We start from the raw sequence: 21,820 nt of genomic DNA, 5'->3' as shown, positions 1-21,820 counted from the left end.
AAAAAAACAACTATTATTCTGGGGCACTCGTATCTCAAGGTATTACTGTATGTACAATGTAGGTATATAACTTTGCAATGTGTTATATTTCCTTTATGTAATGTCAGTTTCATTTGATTTGATTATACAACACAGCTGATCTTGTTTTTTTATCTACTATTTCTAAAAAATTGTTTCTATACAGAGTAGAACTTAGAACTGCCTTAACTCAGACGCAAAAAAATTGACACAACATACAAACCATATAGTTTTAGTTTAGAATTTTGATATTGCTTTACCACAAAAGTTAAACCGTCAATGCCTTTTGTTGCACTTATCCAAATTGTAAAAAAACGCCTTCTTGTATATTATTCAACAAAAATGTGTCACATTTTAACTTTTTTTTACATCTAAAACAACTCTTTTGGTAAATTTAAACAGATATTAGTAGTATTTTGTATCAGCAATTACGCTAAGTAGGTAATTATTAATTAGTATTCAGACGAAAAAAAATCTATATATTTTTTTTTTATTACATTACTCCTATGAAACGTTTTACACTAGAAAAAAAAATTTCAACCGAAAAACGGAATCGAACGGAGTAGCTCAATGGACTACACGCACTGGAGATATTATTTTCTTAAACTCAATGTGCGTAGGTTCATTTCTCGTTCATTCCTAGGGAAGGATATATATTTAATTTATAGATGGAATAATTGTAATGCTGTAATGTTTACTTATACTTAATTAATGAAATTCCATTTTAAGTATTTACATACTCTTAGAAATTTAAAAAAAAAAAGGAAACAAATAAATTTTTTTAAAAAGAAGATACTTTTGCCTTCATCTTCGAAGACAGTAAACCGGCTCTGCCTCCTAAGGGACGTTTTGACAGGGGAGAAAATGGGGTGACAAGGGGGATCTCAGTCGAAAAGTTTGATTATTTATGCAATGAGAGTGAAAAAGAAAAGGTCTCCGAATTTGACATTGAATAGTATGAAAAATACGTGCAGAATGGAACACCACTGTTTAGGGTAGGCATTTTATTAAGATACAAACTATCACTATTAGCTCTTTTTTCTCATGTTCCCCATTGCTCCTATTCTACCTAGACTTCTGAGGGAGAGGTGGATGAATAAGGAGATCACAGTCATGTCAACTTTTTCTTCTTTCTTTTTGCAACCTTTTGTCCAATAAATATCAATTCAGTATTTAGGTTTGAGTTGAAGACTTCTGACCAAAAAATCAACACTAATTTTCATTGATATTTTGACCTTCGTCAGGGGCTGGACTACTGTTTACGTCATACATTTGTTAGATTGCACAATTTCTTTAATAAAATCTGGTTAAAATACATGAAAAGGTACTCTGCCTGTTATTATTTCATAATTTTTGACCTGCTCCAATGAAAGTCTCTTTCATCATAGGGACACTTAGTTTTGTCCACTATGAGTGTTGATAATTATTATATAACTAATCTCCATTAATTCACTCCTCGAACTTAAATATCAAGGTAAATTATGAAAAGGGAAGAAAAAGTTACATACGGCATAAGGGGAAATGACAAAAATGATATAGTGACGTTATCTGAGGTATCATTAAAAATAACATCTTACTTCTTCCACTGATTCCGCCCAAGTATCTACTCAGGCACAGTACTTTATTTTAAAGCTTTACTCATAATTACAAGAATTACACAACATCTATGACGTTAATAAATGCAATACTTGCATTTATTAAAATATGAATTATTCCGGATTATACAATATGCAGGATGCAATTCAATCAAAAAACTAAGTGCAATACAAATATGTGTTCATATCTATAAGTTAGTGTTGAAACTTGTCTTTTGTTCTGTCTTAAGGGATTTTTTCTAGACCAATATGCACCAATATTTCGGTCTCAATTTCAAGTGATTTTTTTTAGTCTAAAGATATAGGGGGAAAAAATCGTTCTCATTCTATGGACCGATTTCCTCTTGATTTATGAATTGTTTTGAATAAAAACTCCCTTTAAAAATTAGAAAAAGAAAAACAGTTGTTTTACGTGCTCTTTCTTCTTTTTGTGAAGGTCTAATGGGTCGTCGCGGCAATTTTTCGCGGGAGATTTTTTATTTTTTTTATGAGGCAACATTGTGTGGGAGTGGCATAATGGTTACAAGTCTTTTGCATGTTCCGCGATTCTTACTATACGTCCTCTGATAGGCCTCTTCAGTTTTGGGGAAGAAAAAAATGTCACAAAAATCATGACTCGCCACAATTTATGACTCTTTTGAGCAAATCAAGATCATAATTGACCTCTGTGAACTACTCATTTCATGCTCAATACAACGATTCTTACTGTCAAAATTAATCCATTTCGGAACAAATTTCTCTGAAACTACTCGTCTCATGCCCAAACAGACGAAAAAAATTATGCCACGACCCAACCGATAAGTCCATATCCTCAGCAACTTCTCTGACTATTTTCGAAAACATTTTTCTTCACTATTTTAACGTTTTCAATGTTCTTGGGCGTTCAGAACGAGACTCAACATTGACATCTTCCCGGCCTACTCGGAAGAGTTTTTTAACATTCATAAGCTTCTTTTTTTTTACTCGGAACAGTTTCACCGTACGCCACTGTTAACATTTTAATTATTTTCTTAATTTTATTTTTTGCACAAAAATTTAATACAAATTCTTTGATCCATATTTTTCAATAGCAAAAAAATTGCAGAAAACACAAAATATTTTTAACCATTATGGGCCTGACAAAAAAACTAAACATGTTAATTAGCTTTTAATAATATGTATATATGTGAAGGGTTTTTTTTATGTGCTAACATAAATAATGATAAAATTTAGCATACTAAATATACGTTGCCTGATTTTGAAAAGTCAACTCGTACTCTCTTTGCACTAAATGATATTTTGAATGTAGAAAATTATCTTCTTTTATAAAAATAATGCATTTTCTCCCCCTAAAATCAATTAACAGACAGTTGATATCAACAAGGTATTAATTTAGGTATAGGTATCACAGATTCATATGTCTTGCTTTCACCCTCTCCTCACGCTTTTTTTTTTTTTTTTTTTTTCATTACAAAATAATCAATTCTATTTATGTAACATAAAAAAAAAAATATTTGACTTCATATCACATAATTAAACCAATATTCATGATTTTAAAACACAAATAATCAATAATTCATCTATAAAATAGTTCTAGACCGAATTTAAATGTGACCGTTTGAATCCAAACTTCTTTAAAGACCGGATTAGTTCAGCTCATTGAAAATAGAAATGGGCTTGGACAAGTCTAAGATTTTTAGACCAAAACACAACAATAATAGTGTTTACATGCATAACTGTAACTCCAATGTAAAAAAAAAATTTAAGCAGTCAGTGGAAATATTTCTTAAATTTTTTTGACAAAAGAAATCGGGACAAATGATTAATTTCAATAATCAAAAAAAAATTATTGTTTTTCTTTTACAGTTGGATTAAAATGGTGTATTTAAGGGTCATTACTTGAAAAAAATCAATTAAGACCCTACCAAAAAATAATTAATTCTGGCACCAAGTCTTAACACTACCAAAGAGGAATCAATTTTTAGAGTTCCATGCTACAAAGCATTTCTTTATTTTTTAATTCATTTTCTCACGTTTTCGTTTTTTGGCTAAGACTCAAGACCATAGTGTTGTATAAATTAGAGTTAAAGTCTGAGAAATGTCATTTGCATACTTATTAGTGCAAAATATTTCTAATATGATCAGACCATACACAAATACATAGAGGCGACAAAATTGTGATCTTCAATTAAATAACTCTTTACCAATCACAAAAATTGGCCATTTTTTGTAAAAAATAAATGGATAGACGTTGAAGACACTCATCAAATGAAAAAGGCCCTTATTTATTATTTCTGCCATAAAAATAAATGTACTGAATGTTATGAACTAGGAACTCAAATTTCAAAATGATGACACCAAATGTTTGGATGATGTCACAATATATTTTGGACCAACAAATATAATACAAAACCAATTTTAAAACTTGAGAACTTTGTTTCATTGTAATTATTTCTACTTAACTGTGAACAATTTCTTACTTGAATTTCATATTTGAATAGTAAAAACTATGTGATGATGATACAGTTAATTAATGATATAATCCTTATTATAAATGAATAAAAGAAATTTATTTGGAAGTGAGATACACTCAAGTCCTTAGCAATGAGCTAGGATTCTTATTATGACAACAAATCTGTTTGGACCAAATTTAGGGACATCCTAGAAGCATTCTTTTTTTAGTTGACCATATTCTGATCGAAAAACGGTAGTTGAATATTTACCTTAAATGATGAATAGTCCAAAAGTGGCGAAGAATTGGCTAACAATTTGGCTATTTTTTATAAAACAAATCGCTCAATTATAAAGTTATTTATTATATTTGTAGCGAAACCGAATCAAGCCGGTACATCAGTTAATTAGAGTGTTTTTTTTTTTTTTTATATTATTCTTACTATTATTTTCCTTTTTCTGGGGATTTTCCGGGGTATACATATGGGTAGTGTTCGAAATATAGAATCGATTAAACGTGTCGACGGTGTTTAATTATTACACGAAGAATTTTTGAATATTTATTATTTGTAAATTTGACGTAGCTCAATGGACAACGCGATTGAAAAAATTATTGTCTTGAACTCAATGTGCGTTCGATACTCGGTCCTTTCTAGAAAAATAAGCATACATTATGTATATGGACTTCAAAGACAATTCCTACTTTAGATAGAGCAACTCTAAAACTATAATGTTTACTTAAATACTTCATTTTTGAAACTCGATCTGATTAATTAAAGGATGAAAGGAATACTCTTTTTAATTACCTCTCTAACGAAGTCATTTTTTCTTATCTAAACCTTATAATCTCCTAGCGAAAAAATGTACATAGATACATGCCAACATACAGCGAGAATATTTTGTTGAATTTTAAGGTCTTTATTTTTAATGAAGTAGTCGTTTGTTTGTCATTTTTTTTATTTTTTTTAGAAAAATGCTATTTTAAGCCCACCATGGGCTTGAAATCCAAAGGAATTGTTTATCAAACCCGTTTCTGAAGCCGTAAGAAACTACATTAAAAAAAAAACAGCAAAATCAGTTCATTGGTGAGGCCGTGAGCCCGGACACACTCATACATACAATACATTCTATACAAAGGTGGTTTGAAAAGTTTCCGAACTCAACATGAAGATGGTAGCATTCGTGAATAAGAGCTAGTCACATCTATTTAGCAACTGTTAACAGATGCTAAATAAATGTTTCAGCCATTTTGGACGAGCAGTTATTATGTAACAATTGTTTGAGTATTTTTGTGAAATTGGGTAAAATCGAGTATTCCTCTGTTGGTCAATAAATCCAAGTTTTGACCCCAATTAATTACTGTAAATGAAACTTGGATACACGATAATACGTCCGAAACAAAAAACTGCCCAAGTATTGACTGCAAAGATTTTTCTCAAATGCAAATTTATTTTTGTATAGAAAAAGGCAGAGTACTATTGGGACGGGTTAAAGAGTTAGAAGCATCACTGGGAGAAGTCTGTAGAGTTGCAAGGAGACTATGTTAATTTTTTTTTATAAAAATCGGAAAAAATATCTTACATTCAATTTAGATCTGAAACTTTTCAGACCACCCTCGTCTATAGATAAATTGCGTGCTATTATTTTTATATAATTTAGTTCTATTTAGTAATGCCTTCCTAATAGTATATTTATTTTTTCATTCGTTTTAAAGTAGAAAACAATTCATGGAATTTCAAATGTATCAAAAATATTTGTGAGTCTTTATTTCTTTATAGATTCTAAGATTGTTTCTAAGACGGATTAAACATTCAAAAACAAAAATATCATTTTAAATAAATGAGGAGGGGAATGATATCATGCACGTGATCTATCCCCTTTCATCATCTCCATTTTGGCATTTTAGTACTATAGTACGGGGTGATCCATTGAAATCATAGCACTTACAAATTCAATGATTAATTAAGATTGAGTTTTTGAAATTAATTCATATTTTGATATATTAAAGCATAAACAAACCTGAGCTCTAAAGCGTAAGTATAAGTCGAGAAAATGACACTTGAACGTGAAAATAAATTTACATTTGGATATACAAAAGCAGTTGTGAGTCTCCAGAGCCACTGTTTACACAGTAGCAAGTCCGAAACGCTGGAGAGGAAGAAGGACTCTATCAAAAAGGCGAAAATGGATCCGGATGTGTTATAAAAAAGAGCTCAGGGTAATCCCCTCAGGTCCATGAGAGCCCACGCATTTGGTCTTGGGATTTTACACCATACTGTCCAGAGAGCTATCAAAAAAAGTAGGTGGAAAGAACTTGTGAGGGTGAAGAGTCCCCCTTTGACACCAAAAATGAAGGAAGCCCATCTTTTCCGTTGCAAGACTCTTTAAATGAACCATTTGAATTCTTTTGAGATCTATTTTGACACTTTTGGCCATCCTTCAGCCCTTAGCCAACCCCCTCGACAACACCTTTTGAATGCATGTCGAGAGAAAGGCCTGCAATGACCGTCATCGAATCACCGAGGCCCTCAAAGCCACTGTCAGCCAGCACTGGGACTCCATGACAGAGGACTACATTAACTGCAGTTCCCATGCCTTCAATCGCCGCCTGGAAGCCATCATTGCCGCTAAGGGCGGCTATATTAATAATTAAGAGAGCTCAGAGACTCATCTATTTATAGTATTAATTTTGTTGAAATTCTATTTTCAATGAATAAATGATATCTTGTTGAAATCCAAAGTGTTCAGATTTTAGTGTAATACTCGGTACTTCTACAAATATAAGTAAAGGGTTCCACAAGTTATACATGCCACCATTTTGGCGTGTTCTCTTGACAAACACAAGCACTTAGGTAGCTGATTTTTTTTTTTTTTTTTTTTGATATTTTATTAAACTTGTACCCGTTGGAAAAAATGGAATCAATTGACGAATACGTTTGTTTTAAATGTTTGGAAAAGGTACCTAGGCATTTTGTGAATCTGCATCGGGAGTGATAACATAACAATTACTCAAATTCTTGGACTCAGTGAGACGTTTATGCATCAGGTCAGGAGGGAATTTTGATGCAAGCTGATTGAAAATAAAAGTTTCAAATTGTTCCAAGACAAATGTTGAACTTTATCTTGGAGGACTTTTGGCCTCCAAACTCGCTGGATATGAATCAGATTGATTTTTTTTTTTTTTTTTTTTGTGGAACCCGATCAAACAACAAACTAGCCGAGCCCTTTGAAGCACACAAAGATGAACTTATCTGTTGGATCAAGAAGGAATTCCAGGATTTACCAAGGGACCTAGTGGCGAAGGCCTACTTCCACTTTTGTTCTTGTATAGAGACTGTAATTGAGCCTGGAGGTGATAATATTGACAAAATAAATCTTATTTCATCAAGTTTTCAGAATCAGGTTTTAATTTTTATTTGATAACTGCATGGAGAATTAATTGCGTTTGAAAAATTAATTTTTTTTTGCTTGCGCACCCTGTTCATCATCATAAATGTAAAAAAGTGATAATTTTGTCAACGGACAACAATGTCCATATATATAAAACTGATTCAACTCGTATATGCTATAATGGTTCATGAATAGAGAGGTGAAATTTTATGAGCCTTCCTGAGAGTAAATTTAAAAAAAGAGTGTGGTCAACATAAAATAATCTTAAACAAAAATCATGAAAAGAGAAAATCCCAATAATAATTTCATAATTTTACATATACCAGGAGCGTCTGCAGGATTATATATGTATATTTTATTTTATTTTTATTGAGGAGGGGGGGATTTTTTTTTTAATTTCAAAAATACATTGCTATACACACAAAAAAAAAATCCATTTTTTATAAATCCATAGCTATTCACAGAAAATTAAATTTGGAAAAAAATTTGAAAAATTAAATTTTTGGAAAAAAAGAAAAATTCAAAAATTAAATTCCATATATGGAATTTTGAAAATTGTCAATTTGATACACAGTTTGAGTGGAAACGCCGAAAATGGAGAATATTTTTATATTATTATTGGGGGACATTTTTACATGGGCATGAACTATATCGATGACCCGTCGTCTTTGATACTCCTTTATTCAACTGCTGGAACTAACTAGTGTTGGGTAGGTCTGGGCTGAATAAACCGGACCAACTATCTGACTAAACTATGTGAGTCGATGGAATGTGGTCTGAACACCGATAAAAATTAGAAAAATAAAAGATGTAACGTTACACACCTTCTTTAAAATAATATTTTATTATACGAATTATGATAATTCATTTCGTTGTTATTTCCAAATAGGGCATTCATATGTCTTCATATCGCGATTGTATTATTTTAAAAGCTTTTTTTCTTTTCTTTCTTCTTTTTTGTGGTCGACGTCCTCAGTGCGCAGACTGATGCACGACCTGGTCAAGTGACAAGGCTTTTATTATCGGGGTTTTTTACTGACCAAGGGAGTGGATCACGTGATCGTAAATCGAACATACGTGCATTGAGTTCAAGAGAATAATTTTCTCCATAGCTCCTTGTCCACTGAACTACGTCACATTATATTTCTATGATTTATGAGACTTCATTTGCCTCCTATAACTCTAACTTACTTTATTGTTGACGTGTCACGTATTACAAAATTCAAAATTTGACTTTTCATGCTCAAACTAACGTGGGCTTTCCTAAAGAATCTATGTATACTGATTATGTAATCAATAAGTATTTAGTTACGTTATATTTTATTCAATTATTTTTTTGAAGAGCATTCTCTCATGGCGTGATTGACAAGACATTGATAAAGTTATTTGAACATGTATGTATATTGTATGTATTGTATGCTTAGATAAAACATACTTTAAAAGTTCATTTTTTTAATTTGTTATCGGATTTAGAAAGTGTATTGCATTCTGACCGTTAGTTGTGAGGTTACAGACGTTTTAGCTACCCAACTGTTTTAATCTTTGAGACAATGAATACAAAGAAATCTCCAGTGTTGATTAAACTCTTCTTTTGTTGGAAAAAAATACTATTAAAAACCCTACCGGTGTTGGGGACCAACACCGGTAGTTGCTTTGTAAAAGAAATAAAAAATCTCCAGAAAATAGTTTTAAATCCCATAAAATTAAGCTGTGGCGAATATCTAACAGTGGCGAATATCTAACAGCTTAAAGATATCAAAAAGTACTGTATTTCCAACTTTATATACAAATTTGGGGATGCACAAAACTAGTGAATTTCGAAGTGGGTTAGTACTTCCGCGTTTGATCAACTCGAATCAGAAGCATCAAAGTGTGATGCAATTAAAACATCTGGGACAAAAATGATTTACAGCTCTGTTTGGAGCTGTTCAAAAACCCTTTATTTGAAAAGATTTAAATGATTTCTCAATTTCTCATTCTTTTTATTTTGTGTTGTTATGTGACAAAAACAAAAAGAGAATACTACGAAATAGGGATGAAGAATTGAAGACAATACACAGAATCCTACATCAAAAAGATAGTCAACTGAATGGACAGCAACCAGTGAATGTCACTTTGGGTACAAAACTAGGTCACTAAAACGACTGATAAAATAAATACAGCTTGCTTTTTTGTGCTGACTAATGTGCAATTTATGGGGCTCCCAATATTAATAAAAATAAATTGTTTATAAATATGACATCGAATTTATCTCTATGAAAAAACAGTTCAAAATTTAAAATTCTAAGCATAAACATTATGTTATTTTTACTAAAAACGCACGGAGAATTTTACTACTTATTAAATTAAATATACTACCAAAGTGGCAGTGTCCTGGGGAGGTCTTTGAAAACTACTGATGCAATGCAAAAAAAAGAAATCATGGATTACTTTTTAAGAAAAAAGGTATTTTGATCAAATTATGCTTTAAAGGAAAAAAAATTGATTTTTCTATAAAAGTTCAAAACTTTGATGTTATTAATACTACAAGTTCAGATCGCTCAATAAAAGAGTAATCTCACATAAATGAGGAGAGTATGACTCATAAATGTTTGGTTGTTCGACAAAAGAATGTTTTACGCGAATCAGTTTTGGCACTGTTCTTTGTACAAAATAGGTGTTCTTTCCAACTTGTTGATAAAAATGATCTAATTCGATGTAATTCAAACTCAATTTTGATTAAAATAAATACAGCTTGCTTTTGTGCTGACTACTTTATGTGCAATTAACTCCCAATTCATTAATAAAAATAAATTGTTTATAAATATAGTTGAAAAAACGTGGTCAAAACTTAAAATTCTAAGCATAAAGATGATGTTATTTTTACTAAAAACGCAATTCGATGACATCTATCGTTCTGTTGACAGTTTACTTAAAAGTTTCAGCCATTTTCGAGGCAAAGGTTTCTTCTTAAAAAAGTTGAAAGGATTTCTTTTTGTTTAAAAAAGCAATGACAAATTTGAATAAAAAAACTGAGGAGGACAAAAACGTCCCTGCATTTTGTCAAATGAAGAAATTTTAAACAGTTCTTTTCAGAAAATGATACAAAAAAGTTACTGATATTTTGCTCAGAAAAAAAAGGAGTAAAATGAATTATGCTGATTTTTTAATCAAAAAATTTTGGTTGTTCGTTCGTAAATTTTCATACCACCATGCAAGATTTTGTGGGATTTTTTCTTTAAGATTTCAATCATCCCCTAAAACTTTTGAATATTTTAATGACCAACTGTTTTATAAAATTTCATTTCATGAAGTAACGTATTTATTATGAGATAAATAACGTGAAGATTTTAACATTTAATGAACCACATAGTAGTGACATCTAATCGGTAGTTTTGCATTTTTCAATAAAAATACCAACTTTTATGCAACAGTCGTTTGAGTTATTTAGAACTAGAGTGGAAAAATAGTAAAATTTATGTAGTTAAAATTTTTTAAAATAAAAGAAAAAATTTCGTGATTTTTCTTTTATATTGTATGTTCATTCATCTAAAAACTGGACTCGGAGACAAATATTTTGTCAAATAATAAGATCACCTTCGTAAAGAATAATTTTCCAGATTACTTTGGGGGAAATCGGCATAAAAGTAATCTAATCGTTAGGAAGGGGCAATTTTTAACGTAGATAATAACATACAGTGATCAAACTTACCGTCCCAAGTAAAAATAAAAGCAGAAAATTAAGGTATCCCCTACAACTTTGACTATTTTAATATAATAAACTACTATCTTTTTAATTAAAAAAAGTTATGACACAAGAAAATTGCAAAAAAAGTTTTTCCAACTAAATATTGCATTATGTTTGACTATTTTAATATAATAAATACTTCTTTTTTAATTAAATTATGACCAATGGTCAACATATGGTCTTTGGAACTTTTATGTTATGCCATTGCAGTGATTTTTCATTTCTTCTATTATCCCATTCAGTGGATGTATCATAATTCATAAGTTTTCTACCTCTGCTCACACCTTCTCCTCTATCATCGCTCTACAAAAATCAATTATTTAACTATATATGATGCCTACGCTCTTTTTTCCTTTTCTTTCTTTGACCAACTAAAGGCTATATTTTCTATTTTACTATCATGAGAAAATATTTATGAAATGATGGAACGAATTGAATAAAAAATTATCTTGCAATGAATTTCTTAAGGAATTAATAGAACTTTATTTTTTCATCATTCTTTCGATGACATCAAATAAATAAAACAACCTACCCAAAAAACATCTTTTCATTCCTTAGGACATTTATTATATGTTTTTTTTAAATTCAACTCTTTAAATTCTCTTTAAATTTCATAACTATTATTTTCTAAAAGATCATCCGTAGCTTAAATATAGCACGGATCTACATTTCCTCGGATCAGGGTCAGTTCGGATAATTAGACCTAAATACAATAAATAACCGAATTTAGTTACAATTAGGTTATAGTTATTAGAATTATTTTTATAATAATATTGGACAAATCGTTACCTTTATTGTATCCTGTAACCTCTCCTTTAAAAAAAAACATAAAAAGGCCCAAAATGAGTTCGTAGTTGGCCAATTCTTCCAATTTTTGAAATATTATTGATAAATAAATGTTCATAGTTGAATGTGACATTATTTGTATCCAATCAATCAATGTTAAGAACACTGATTATAGAAAAAGAAGAAGAAAATTTGACAGCAAGCAACCAAATACAATATACATTTTAGTGTTTGTGTAACCTAACTAACATAAAAATACTTTGTGGTCAACTGTTGATGGTGTAGATTGGTTGAATTATAACTAGCTTCTTTTAAAATGTGAATAAATAATTAAGAACAATAGTTCCATAGTTGAGAAAAATTGTCTAACTACCAACTGATTTTAAACCCTTTTTTTCAGTTTCTTTTTTTTCGGGAAAAAAGTTGTGTGATACAAAAACGATGTTACATTTAAGATAACGCCGTATGGAATAATCACAAATGTAATTTTCTATTAAGATGCTGCTTCAATTGCAACTCAAGATAAATAGATTGTGTGTTCGGTATATATGATGTTAAATTTTTCTTTATATAACTAGGATTAAGTATTAATCAATACTTGTATAAGCATTTTAAGTCCCGGAAAATCCCTCGGATCTTTTTTATGACCCATAAAAGTTTGGGTACCAGAAGCTGTTTCGGATCTCGGCTAATAAAAGTTTACGTATACCGTACCCGGATACTTCACATCCGGGTCCAAGGCCCACCCTATATTTACCATAGGTACGATTACCATAAGTGCATTCAGAGACTTATCACGATAATAAAAATTGTTGCTCGTAGTTGATATTAAAAAAGAAGAGAAAAAATGAAATACATGTTCTATGTATTTGCATATTAGAGTATTCTTTGCACAAGTATACAAAAAATTCTTCATTTAATGTGTTTTCTCTCATTTTGTAGTATATATAATCTGCTTGTACAATTCACAACCTGTACAAATTACAACTTCTAGTCGATATATATACATATATATCGTGTACAGATACATGATATTAAGATGTAAGAGTCATGTTAAAACCTGTTCCTTAAAGTGTGTTCATTTTAGGAAGCTTAGAGACTTAGGCCTTAGAAAATTTAACGATAAATGAAATATTATTTTTTTTAACTCTTTTATTATATATGTGATGAATCAACATAGAATCTGGCTTGATTTTTTTTTTTTTTTTTTTTTGTGAAAATATATCAATAAGCTAAAATAATCGATATATTTATGTGCGTCAAATTATATTAACAATATTTTTTTGATTCGTTGGGTGGAAGCCAGTATTGTTTACTTATTTATTGCGTGTGATAAAAATTCAATATACAATGTTAAACAGAGAAATAGATTGACTTTGATTTTTTTTAAATACGACTTCTAACACCTTAAATTTTAAAGAAGAAATTTATTATTTTTAATTCTGCCTGCTTATATGTCAACATGTCACGTCATATATGTACATTTTTTATTTTTTTTTAATAATTTAGGACATCTAATTCCTCGGTACTCACCATTGTCGCATTTACGATAGAAAGGTATTTAATTAGTATATACATATAAGGATGTCAAGAAAGGTTGACTAAATATTTCTTTATTTCTAGGTACATTGCTATTTGTCATCCCTTGCAATCATACAAAATATCAAGTCTAAGTCGTTCCAATAAGTTGATTACTTATATTTGGATCGTTTCCATATTAGCATCCATTCCCTATGCCTATTTTACGCAGATTCATTATATGAAAAATCCACATTCGAATCAGGTAAATAATCTTCATAATGATGTACTAGTGGGTAACCCGCATTTTCAGAGTTCTTTAGCGTCAACAACTAGACAAAAAGACTGACAAACTTTGCTTTAATAATAAATCGTGTATACTTTTTTAGCTAGCCCGTTTTTTTTTTTTTGTTTTTTTTTTCTTTTTTTAATTGGTAATCTTGAGAATAAACAAGAATGAATTTTTGGGTGGAGCTTGGTTTTGGATTTTTGCACAAAAATCCAAAAGTTAGAATTTTTCTAAGATAAATTTTACAATCTGTAGCTATTCCCAAAGGAATGTACTGTTTTTTGGAAATAAAATCCAAAAATTCAGAACTTTTCATAAAAAAATTAATTTGTTGGGGGGGAATAAAGCCCCTCTAGTCTACTCCCTTTGGACACCCCTCTAAGCAGTTGGCATTATTATTTGATTCCTGAGTAGTGAACTCCCATTTCTACAAGGCGACCTGATTGAACATTCATCTGTGTACATAAAAGACATGGAATAACCTTTAGATGTTAATGTTAGACTCGAGGTAAAATTAAGGAACGGGATCGTTGTAATTCTTGGCAAAGTCCTTGTTTATTTCTTTCTGCCCTCCTCCTATGTCACAGCTCATTGTAGCTGTTCTCCTTCAAAACATTATTCAAACTGTCAGAGTTACCAAATTGATTTTTGATTTCTTTTTTTTTTTTAACATGCCTACAATACACACCCGATTTTCATCATTGTACTCCTCTTTTCTTTTTTAAATGAAACGCTGACGTTAACTACACAGTCTCGTTTTAATAGGAGGCACTGAGTTTATGATACACATACTTTTACTAAATATCAAGTCAAGTCGCATTCATTATTATTGACTTTTTATATGTTCTCTTATTTTTTTTCTTTTTCCTTATGATGCGCTAAGCCAAGGGAATAGAAATACAAGGATATGGCATCATGTAATGGGACTTACAAAATTTTCAATTTAATGTACCGTACCGACTAGAGGCAAGACAGGAAGATATGACACGATAGTGTATAATAGTGGTACTCTAACAGTAACAGTCAAGGAAGGCGATATATAGACACTCTGGGGGTAACATTTATACTCTTTGACGTCATTATTAAAAAGCGTGGTGGAAGTAAAACATTTGTAGGACAAGCGTTATGGTATAAACTTGTATTTTTATTAACCTTGCGCTAAGCTATGACTCCAAATTGTCTGGTTAAAAAGTCTTTCCTGACAATCAGACAAACAAACTTTGTCTTAATAATAAAGATGCATAACAATGCAAAAATTAAGTTATGAGTCTTGGTTGTGTTGTTTTATTTTTTTTTCAAAATAATCAAATTAATAATAAATAATTCCAGGCTCCATGAACGTAAAAGGTAAAATAAATAACTTTTTTGTTTGTGTAAAGCCGTTCATTGCCACAAGGTTACTTTTTATATAAAGTAAAATATTAAGCGCATACTCAAAAACAAGTACTCCACAGACAGATGAACAAACTTTGTCTAATTAATAGAGATACGTACTCGCTTATCCTTTGTTACTTCCTACATCAAGTAGTTACCCAGTTTCAAGATATTATGCACACACTCAAAAATGAATACTCCACAGACAGACAATCAAACTTCACTTTATTAATATACATAAGAGTAATGGGAATTGTTTGAAAATAATTTAAATTACATTAATTGTTAAATAAGTCAATATGCGGCTCTCTGATTTCAACCAATTGACGTGAGACTCAATCATTTCCAACCAATAACAAGCTTTCACGTCACACATTATATTTTACAAGTATTTGTACCCTGTCATCCGTCATGATGAGAGTATAGCTGATTTAGAATGGCAATGTTTCAATGACCTCAAACAAACCAAAAGTTCCGTTTAATAGTTAATTTAAAATCAACAAATCACTTATCGGTGACACCGCACTGTATTTGAAATTGGGAAGGAGTAAATGATGTAATAATGACGTCATAGTGACACAACCTTAAAATGTTATTATATCACTACTGAACTTAGTCAAAAAAAGTAGAGCAATGTCACCTTGGAACTTATTTAAAAACTTGAGTGCCCAATTAAATAATGTCATCAGGGGTGTTAACAGGGAGTGGGCTGGAGGGTCTGTAACTTATTTCTGAAAAAAAATTATTATATTTTAAATAATTTGTGACGACTTTTGAAGTTTTTTTACCAAAACTTTAATATTTTGTGAATAAATATGGATTTTTGGAAATTTGTTAAAAAAATTATATATTTGAAAGTTTTTTTTCAAAAATAAAATAACTTTCGTGAATAATGGTGGATTTTTGAAACTTTTTTTGAAAAAGTTCAACATTTGAATTTTTTCAAAAAAATTTAATTTTTCCATTTTTTTGCGATCAGCTGTGGATTTTTGAAAAAATTTACGAAAAGTTCAAGCTTTTGTAAATAGCTATGAATATTTGGTTTTATTTTACAAAAAATTTAATATTTGAAATTTAATTATTAATTTTTTTTGTGAATAAAAAAGTTTAAAAATTCCAACATAAAATGTATATATATAATCCTGCATACGCCCCTGGTCATACTAGTGATGATGTCACATAAAAATGTATCTCCAAATTATTTTTAAAAGCTTGAAAGGCCCATTAATAATATTATAATGTAATCCTCCGATTAAAATGAACACATTCTTATGATTCGTAATATTAAATTAGAAATTAGACCATTAAAGATAATTCAATTGATCTTACGCCTAATTTTGTAGAATGTTCACGACACACGCGAATGTAATAGTCACTACTCAAATAATTCTCCATGATCTCGTTTATAGTAATCAGTTGTCCTTGAAGTCGTCTAAGAAAAGTCAAAGTCTATCTAAGAAAATTCATAGCAACTTGTCATCATCTATATATCACGTCGTTACCTTTTATTGTATCACACAACCTCTCTTCCATGAAGACACTGGAAAAGGCCAGAAATTATCTAATAGTTAACCAAATAAGTTAGTCATACTAAATTAAGCATCTCTTAAGTATTACTAGACAACTATTGCAGGGGCGACTGCAGAGGAAGGGCTGGAGGGGCTTTATCCCCCCTATAAATTAAGCAATTTTTTTTAATAGAAATATTTGAAATTTAATTTATTATTTTTTTTTCAAAAAATTTAATATTTGAATTTTTTTCAAAAAAATATCATATTTGAAATTTATTTTTTCAAAAATTTCATTTTTGAATTTTTTCTTATTTTTTTTTTCATTTTTCAATAAAAATTATAAAACCAAGAGACTCAGTTTATTTTATAAAATATACCTCGTGCAAAATACCAGATTTTCTATATTTCCCGTAACATATATATATACAATTACCACGAAGGATTAACAAGAAATTGTATTCATGTTCTTAAAGAAACTTAAAGAAATATGTATAAAATAACTTATTACTTCGTTTATATATCAAAAAGAATAAGTCATGAAGCAGCCATGACGTAACTAGTGAGATGAAGACATCAACAGTGGATCCAAAATACATTGGGTATTTTGGTGTTTGCAAATAACACTTAGTGATATATGTTGTAAAATGGTATTCTAATATATGTACTATCAAGTAGTACAGTAATTTGAAGAAAATAACACAATTTTTACCATTTATAAGGTTGAATTTTGGGAATATTGAACCTTTATTAATTAATCCCTTTTGAGAGATTCAAACTTCATAATAGGTATGTAAGTTGGAAGTATTTTGGCTTTGTAAAGAAAAAAAGAAACCGAACATTAACATGGTAACCCTGAAAAATTTGAAATTTGTTCGGGAAAAGAGTAGCTTAGCTGTCATGACATTTTATTAGGTTATAAACATAAAATAAACAAAAATCCCTCTCTGTAATATCTAGCAAGACAGGAATTACTCCATTTAAGATTCTCAATTCTACTCTGAGTCCAACAATTATAACTCTTCGAAAATCCTTAGCGTTATACTCCATTATTTCAGAGCGAAACACTCGGGTTCCACTTTATATCTAAAATGGTCTCTCCTTAAGAATGAGAAATGTGAAAAAAATCTCGTTCAGGTTGTCAACAGTAACAAAACTCGAACACTAATAAATCCTTATGATTTATAAACCTATGTCAAAGTAAGGTGAAGGGCACTATTTAAGTAATTTGATAGTATTATTAGAAATATAATATATCCTTTTCACTTACGAGTCGGAGACGGGTCGCACATACGTGGCTTCCTGCTCATTTCAGACTCAAAGTTAAAAGCTATAGAGTTGAGACTAGATTCGGACACCTAAAAAAATCAATAGATTGCAGTGCAAAGCTGCCGCCTCGTAGCCACAAAACGAACTACTATAAATAAGACTTCAAATTCGACTCAGACTACTAGTTATAACCTTGAGACTCGACGTGGATCGGAATCAAAAACTTGAGACTCCATATGAAATCGAGTGCAAAGACTTGATAATTGTCTTGGACACCTAATAAATTACTCTTGAACAGCAAATAAGCTTAGACTCGTATTTGTGAATAGAGACTTGGATATTTCAATTGCATTTGTCACATTCATGTAAAAAAGGTTAGGCTCAACTTGGGTCCGAGCTTAAAACGTGACGTAAAAAAATCTGGGAACAGTGCAAAGCTGTGGACAAGTTTCTCAAAATTGACCTTGAGTCGCACTTAAGTACCATTAAACTTTAATCAAAGTTATCGTCATAGTTATAGACCAAGTTTCGAAACAAAGACTGGTTTTAAAAAAAAATTGTGCACTGTAGTGTCTTAGTGACACTTTTATGTCCACTAGGGCATAGAAGTTTGAAATTTAACATAGGGGATCAAATTTTATTTAAAAACATAGAGAATGGGTATCAAAACTTGTAGTAGCATGACTACATTCCGAAAAGCATGGTTTTTATGTAATCACAAGAAAAGACAACTCATAACCAATTTGTGATATGTTTAAATACTATATTTTCCTATATTTTTCAATCGATATGTCTTCCATTCATGCAATAACAGCCTGGACACACCAGCAAACAGATTGGCAGATCTTGCCATGAAGGGTGTCTCTATGGTGTACCACGCTGTCATAACAGTAGCCCAAAGCGAATCCATATAAATTCAGGGCTGGATAAACAAATAATGCAGCCAGTTTCTTTGGATATATAAGATATAAAACTAATTGATGTTGTGTTAGAGATACTAACGTTTGGTGGCGCGGAAAAAATTTTATATACTTAAGAAATAAAACAAATAACTAGCCAGTTTTTTAGCTGTCGTTTGGTTACGTAATAAAACGTGGTAATCAAAAATAACGGGAATAAAATCGACATAACTAAATACTACTACAAGTTTCGGGGGCCACTTTGTACTAATTACATAAAATATACACGTTCATATAATAAACCATCGTGTTTTGTATTTGTTTTTAAGCTTTATGAGTTTGTGAACCACTCTGCAATATATATTACTCTGTTACAAAAAGTCTTTTGAATCTAGCTCGAGAAATGTTCCAAATGAAAAAGTGCAAAAATGTACATATATCTATGTCAATTGCAATTCTTTTTCGTATTAGAAACATATTCACACATATTAGTGTTGGATTTCGGTCTTAAAATCATAGGCCGGTTTAAGATGGAAACCAAACTAATTCGGTACTTTAATGAAGTTCCATCTGGACCGGTACCACAGAAAAATTCGGGATAGATCAAAAATCGGTCTGGATCGATCTTATTTAAAATTCGTTAATGACCGATTTAATAGATAAATTGTTGATAATGTCATGTGCATTTCAAAATTATGAGGATGTGCGCAATAACGTCATATGAAGTTATATACGTATTGCATATTTGTATAACTCATAAACTAGTCGAATAGGAGAGAAAAAATTGATTAAGATCGAAAAAATCAGTCTACAGTGGTTTTTTTATCAGAAAATTTAATATTTGATTTATTTTTAATTCAATATTTGAAATTAAATATAATTTTTAAATTTTTTGTTCAAAAATTTAATTTTCAGTAAATGGCTATGGATTTTTGAAATTTTTCTCCACAGAATTGAGTATTTGATTTTTTTTTTTCAAATTTAATGTTGTATTCTTTTTTGAAAAACTTTATATTTGAAATTTAATATTTTACAAACCGTTTAGGAGTTTTGAATTTTTTCCAAAAAATTTAATTTTTGAGAATAACTATGGAGTTTTGTAATTTTTAACCAAAAAAAGTTAATATTTTGCAAAAAGTTTTTTTCCAAAAATTTAATTTTCATTTTTTTGCAACAGAATTTAGTACCCAAGCCCCTACATCCCCCCAAAAAAAAAAAAAAAAAAAGAATTATAATAACCCTTTGGAAGCCCTTTCGTTATATATTCAAACCAAAAAAATGATTAAATTTTGGTTTACACTACTGGGATGACGGGAAAACCGAGATATCGGTTCAAATCTGGGGGATGACATAAGACCGAGCCGAAAAGAGATTTGGTCTCAAACCGAACCTCCACACTAGTATGTACGACTATGTATTAACTCTTTATAAAATCATGATCCATTAATTGAACTGCATTGTAATACATATTTTTTCCCCAATATATTTTAAAGAGTCTCCAATAAATGTATTTTTGTGACTTAATAAATGCACAAGTAAGCAGAATCCTAAATGCTTTATTTCAATGAATGATACATAACAAATATATTGGTGACTTATGTAATCGGATGTATGTACAAAAGGTTCGGAAGAGTTTTAATAATAAAAGTTATTTATTAATCCATATATTTTTGCTTACAGATTCAAATATTTTTATTTCTTTTTTCATTATTAGCAAATTGGAATTAAAATTTGTGAGTTTGAATATCAAATCACTATGTGGAAACATATAAAAGAACAAATGATTACTTTACACCCACCAGGAGTCCAAAGGTCAAGTAATAATACATAGATCGGACTCATAGAAAATCCCAACAGACTGGGCCAAGCGCCCCACTTGTCGTTATTTATAATCATTACTGTTTGTGTCGATCCAGTCCAGCCCTGTCCCAACCAGTCCCACTTTCTCGGTCTTGAAAGAAGGTCAAATCAATCCCTCGTGACGTCATTTGCTGTATTTTTCATTTCTTTAATTACTCTATTATAATCGATATAGTAAAAAGATACCATTTACTTTAACAATAAATGGCTTTCGGGATGTATTTTCTCGCGTGGTATAAGGGCTACCAGTTTATTTTAGACGACGTTAGAAAGATACAATTTCGAACTAAAAAAAAATTTTAAGCTGTTTTGGGATTTTTTGAAACAAGTTTGTTTGAGTGCAAAGTAAAGATGGACACCAGTAAATACTGTCAGAACCAATTACGTGTAATTATGGTTCCGTCGAATCCGTTCCAGTTATTTTAGATGCACTGCGCTTTGGAAGGTCAATTATAGAAAATCTGGATAAAATAATGGAAATTGTCGAGTCCGACTGTCATGTAAGCACAGCTTTGATTTCCAAGGAGATAAAAAATAAATCAATAAAATTAAAAAATCCATTAAAAAATAATGGATTTCTTTTGACCCTTTGACTCTTTATTATAAAATAAATTATTTAACAAAAACAAATATCGCATGTTTACTTTATAATGCAAACATGAATATATTTTGCAAGATACGTACAATCCTCTTAATACTTATCTCATATATCTTATTAGGGTTAATAAATACACAACTATCATAACTTTTCTCCAAAATATGATTAAAATTTTAGTTGGTGGATATCCAATAAAAAAGATGGGCAAAATGTAACGAACATGACAGTTTTAAGATTGGTTTAAGAAAAATGGTTGGTGATACCCATTCTTAATTGTTGATAGATCATTTTTAGTGTCTGAATGATGAATTCCCGCTTAATTTTGGCATAATTTTATTTAAACTCATATTAAAATAACAGTAAAAATGTTTCAATATAATTTGATAATATTTTCCCAGTACTAATTTTATATTTATTGGGAATATCATCCTTTCTGTAGTAATAACACATTTCTACCCCTAAAATCAAATTACAAGGAGTTGATGTTAACAATGGTCTTAATTCAGTAGCACCATTAGTCTCGCTCAAGCTGTTTCCTCGCACTTCACAAAATCCCTAC

General features: G+C 30.3%; 1 protein-coding gene across 1 annotated transcript in view; it reads left to right on the top strand.

Annotated features, from left to right (window-relative positions):
* The window catches only part of LOC139905498 (neuropeptides capa receptor-like), a 67,783-nt gene that overhangs the window by 33,279 nt on the left and 12,684 nt on the right, over positions 1 to 21,820 (top strand). The window contains exons 5-6 of the mRNA XM_071888809.1: positions 13,456 to 13,503; positions 13,570 to 13,729. Coding sequence (XP_071744910.1) covers positions 13,456 to 13,503; positions 13,570 to 13,729 — 208 coding nt within the window. The remainder of the gene's footprint in view (positions 1 to 13,455; positions 13,504 to 13,569; positions 13,730 to 21,820) is intronic.

The sequence above is a fragment of the Lepeophtheirus salmonis genome, chromosome 5 (genome assembly GCF_016086655.4).
Source record: "Lepeophtheirus salmonis chromosome 5, UVic_Lsal_1.4, whole genome shotgun sequence".
NCBI lineage: Eukaryota > Metazoa > Arthropoda > Copepoda > Siphonostomatoida > Caligidae > Lepeophtheirus > Lepeophtheirus salmonis.
Note: the sequence above shows the minus strand (reverse complement) of the source record. Positions and strands in the feature narration are given on the sequence as shown.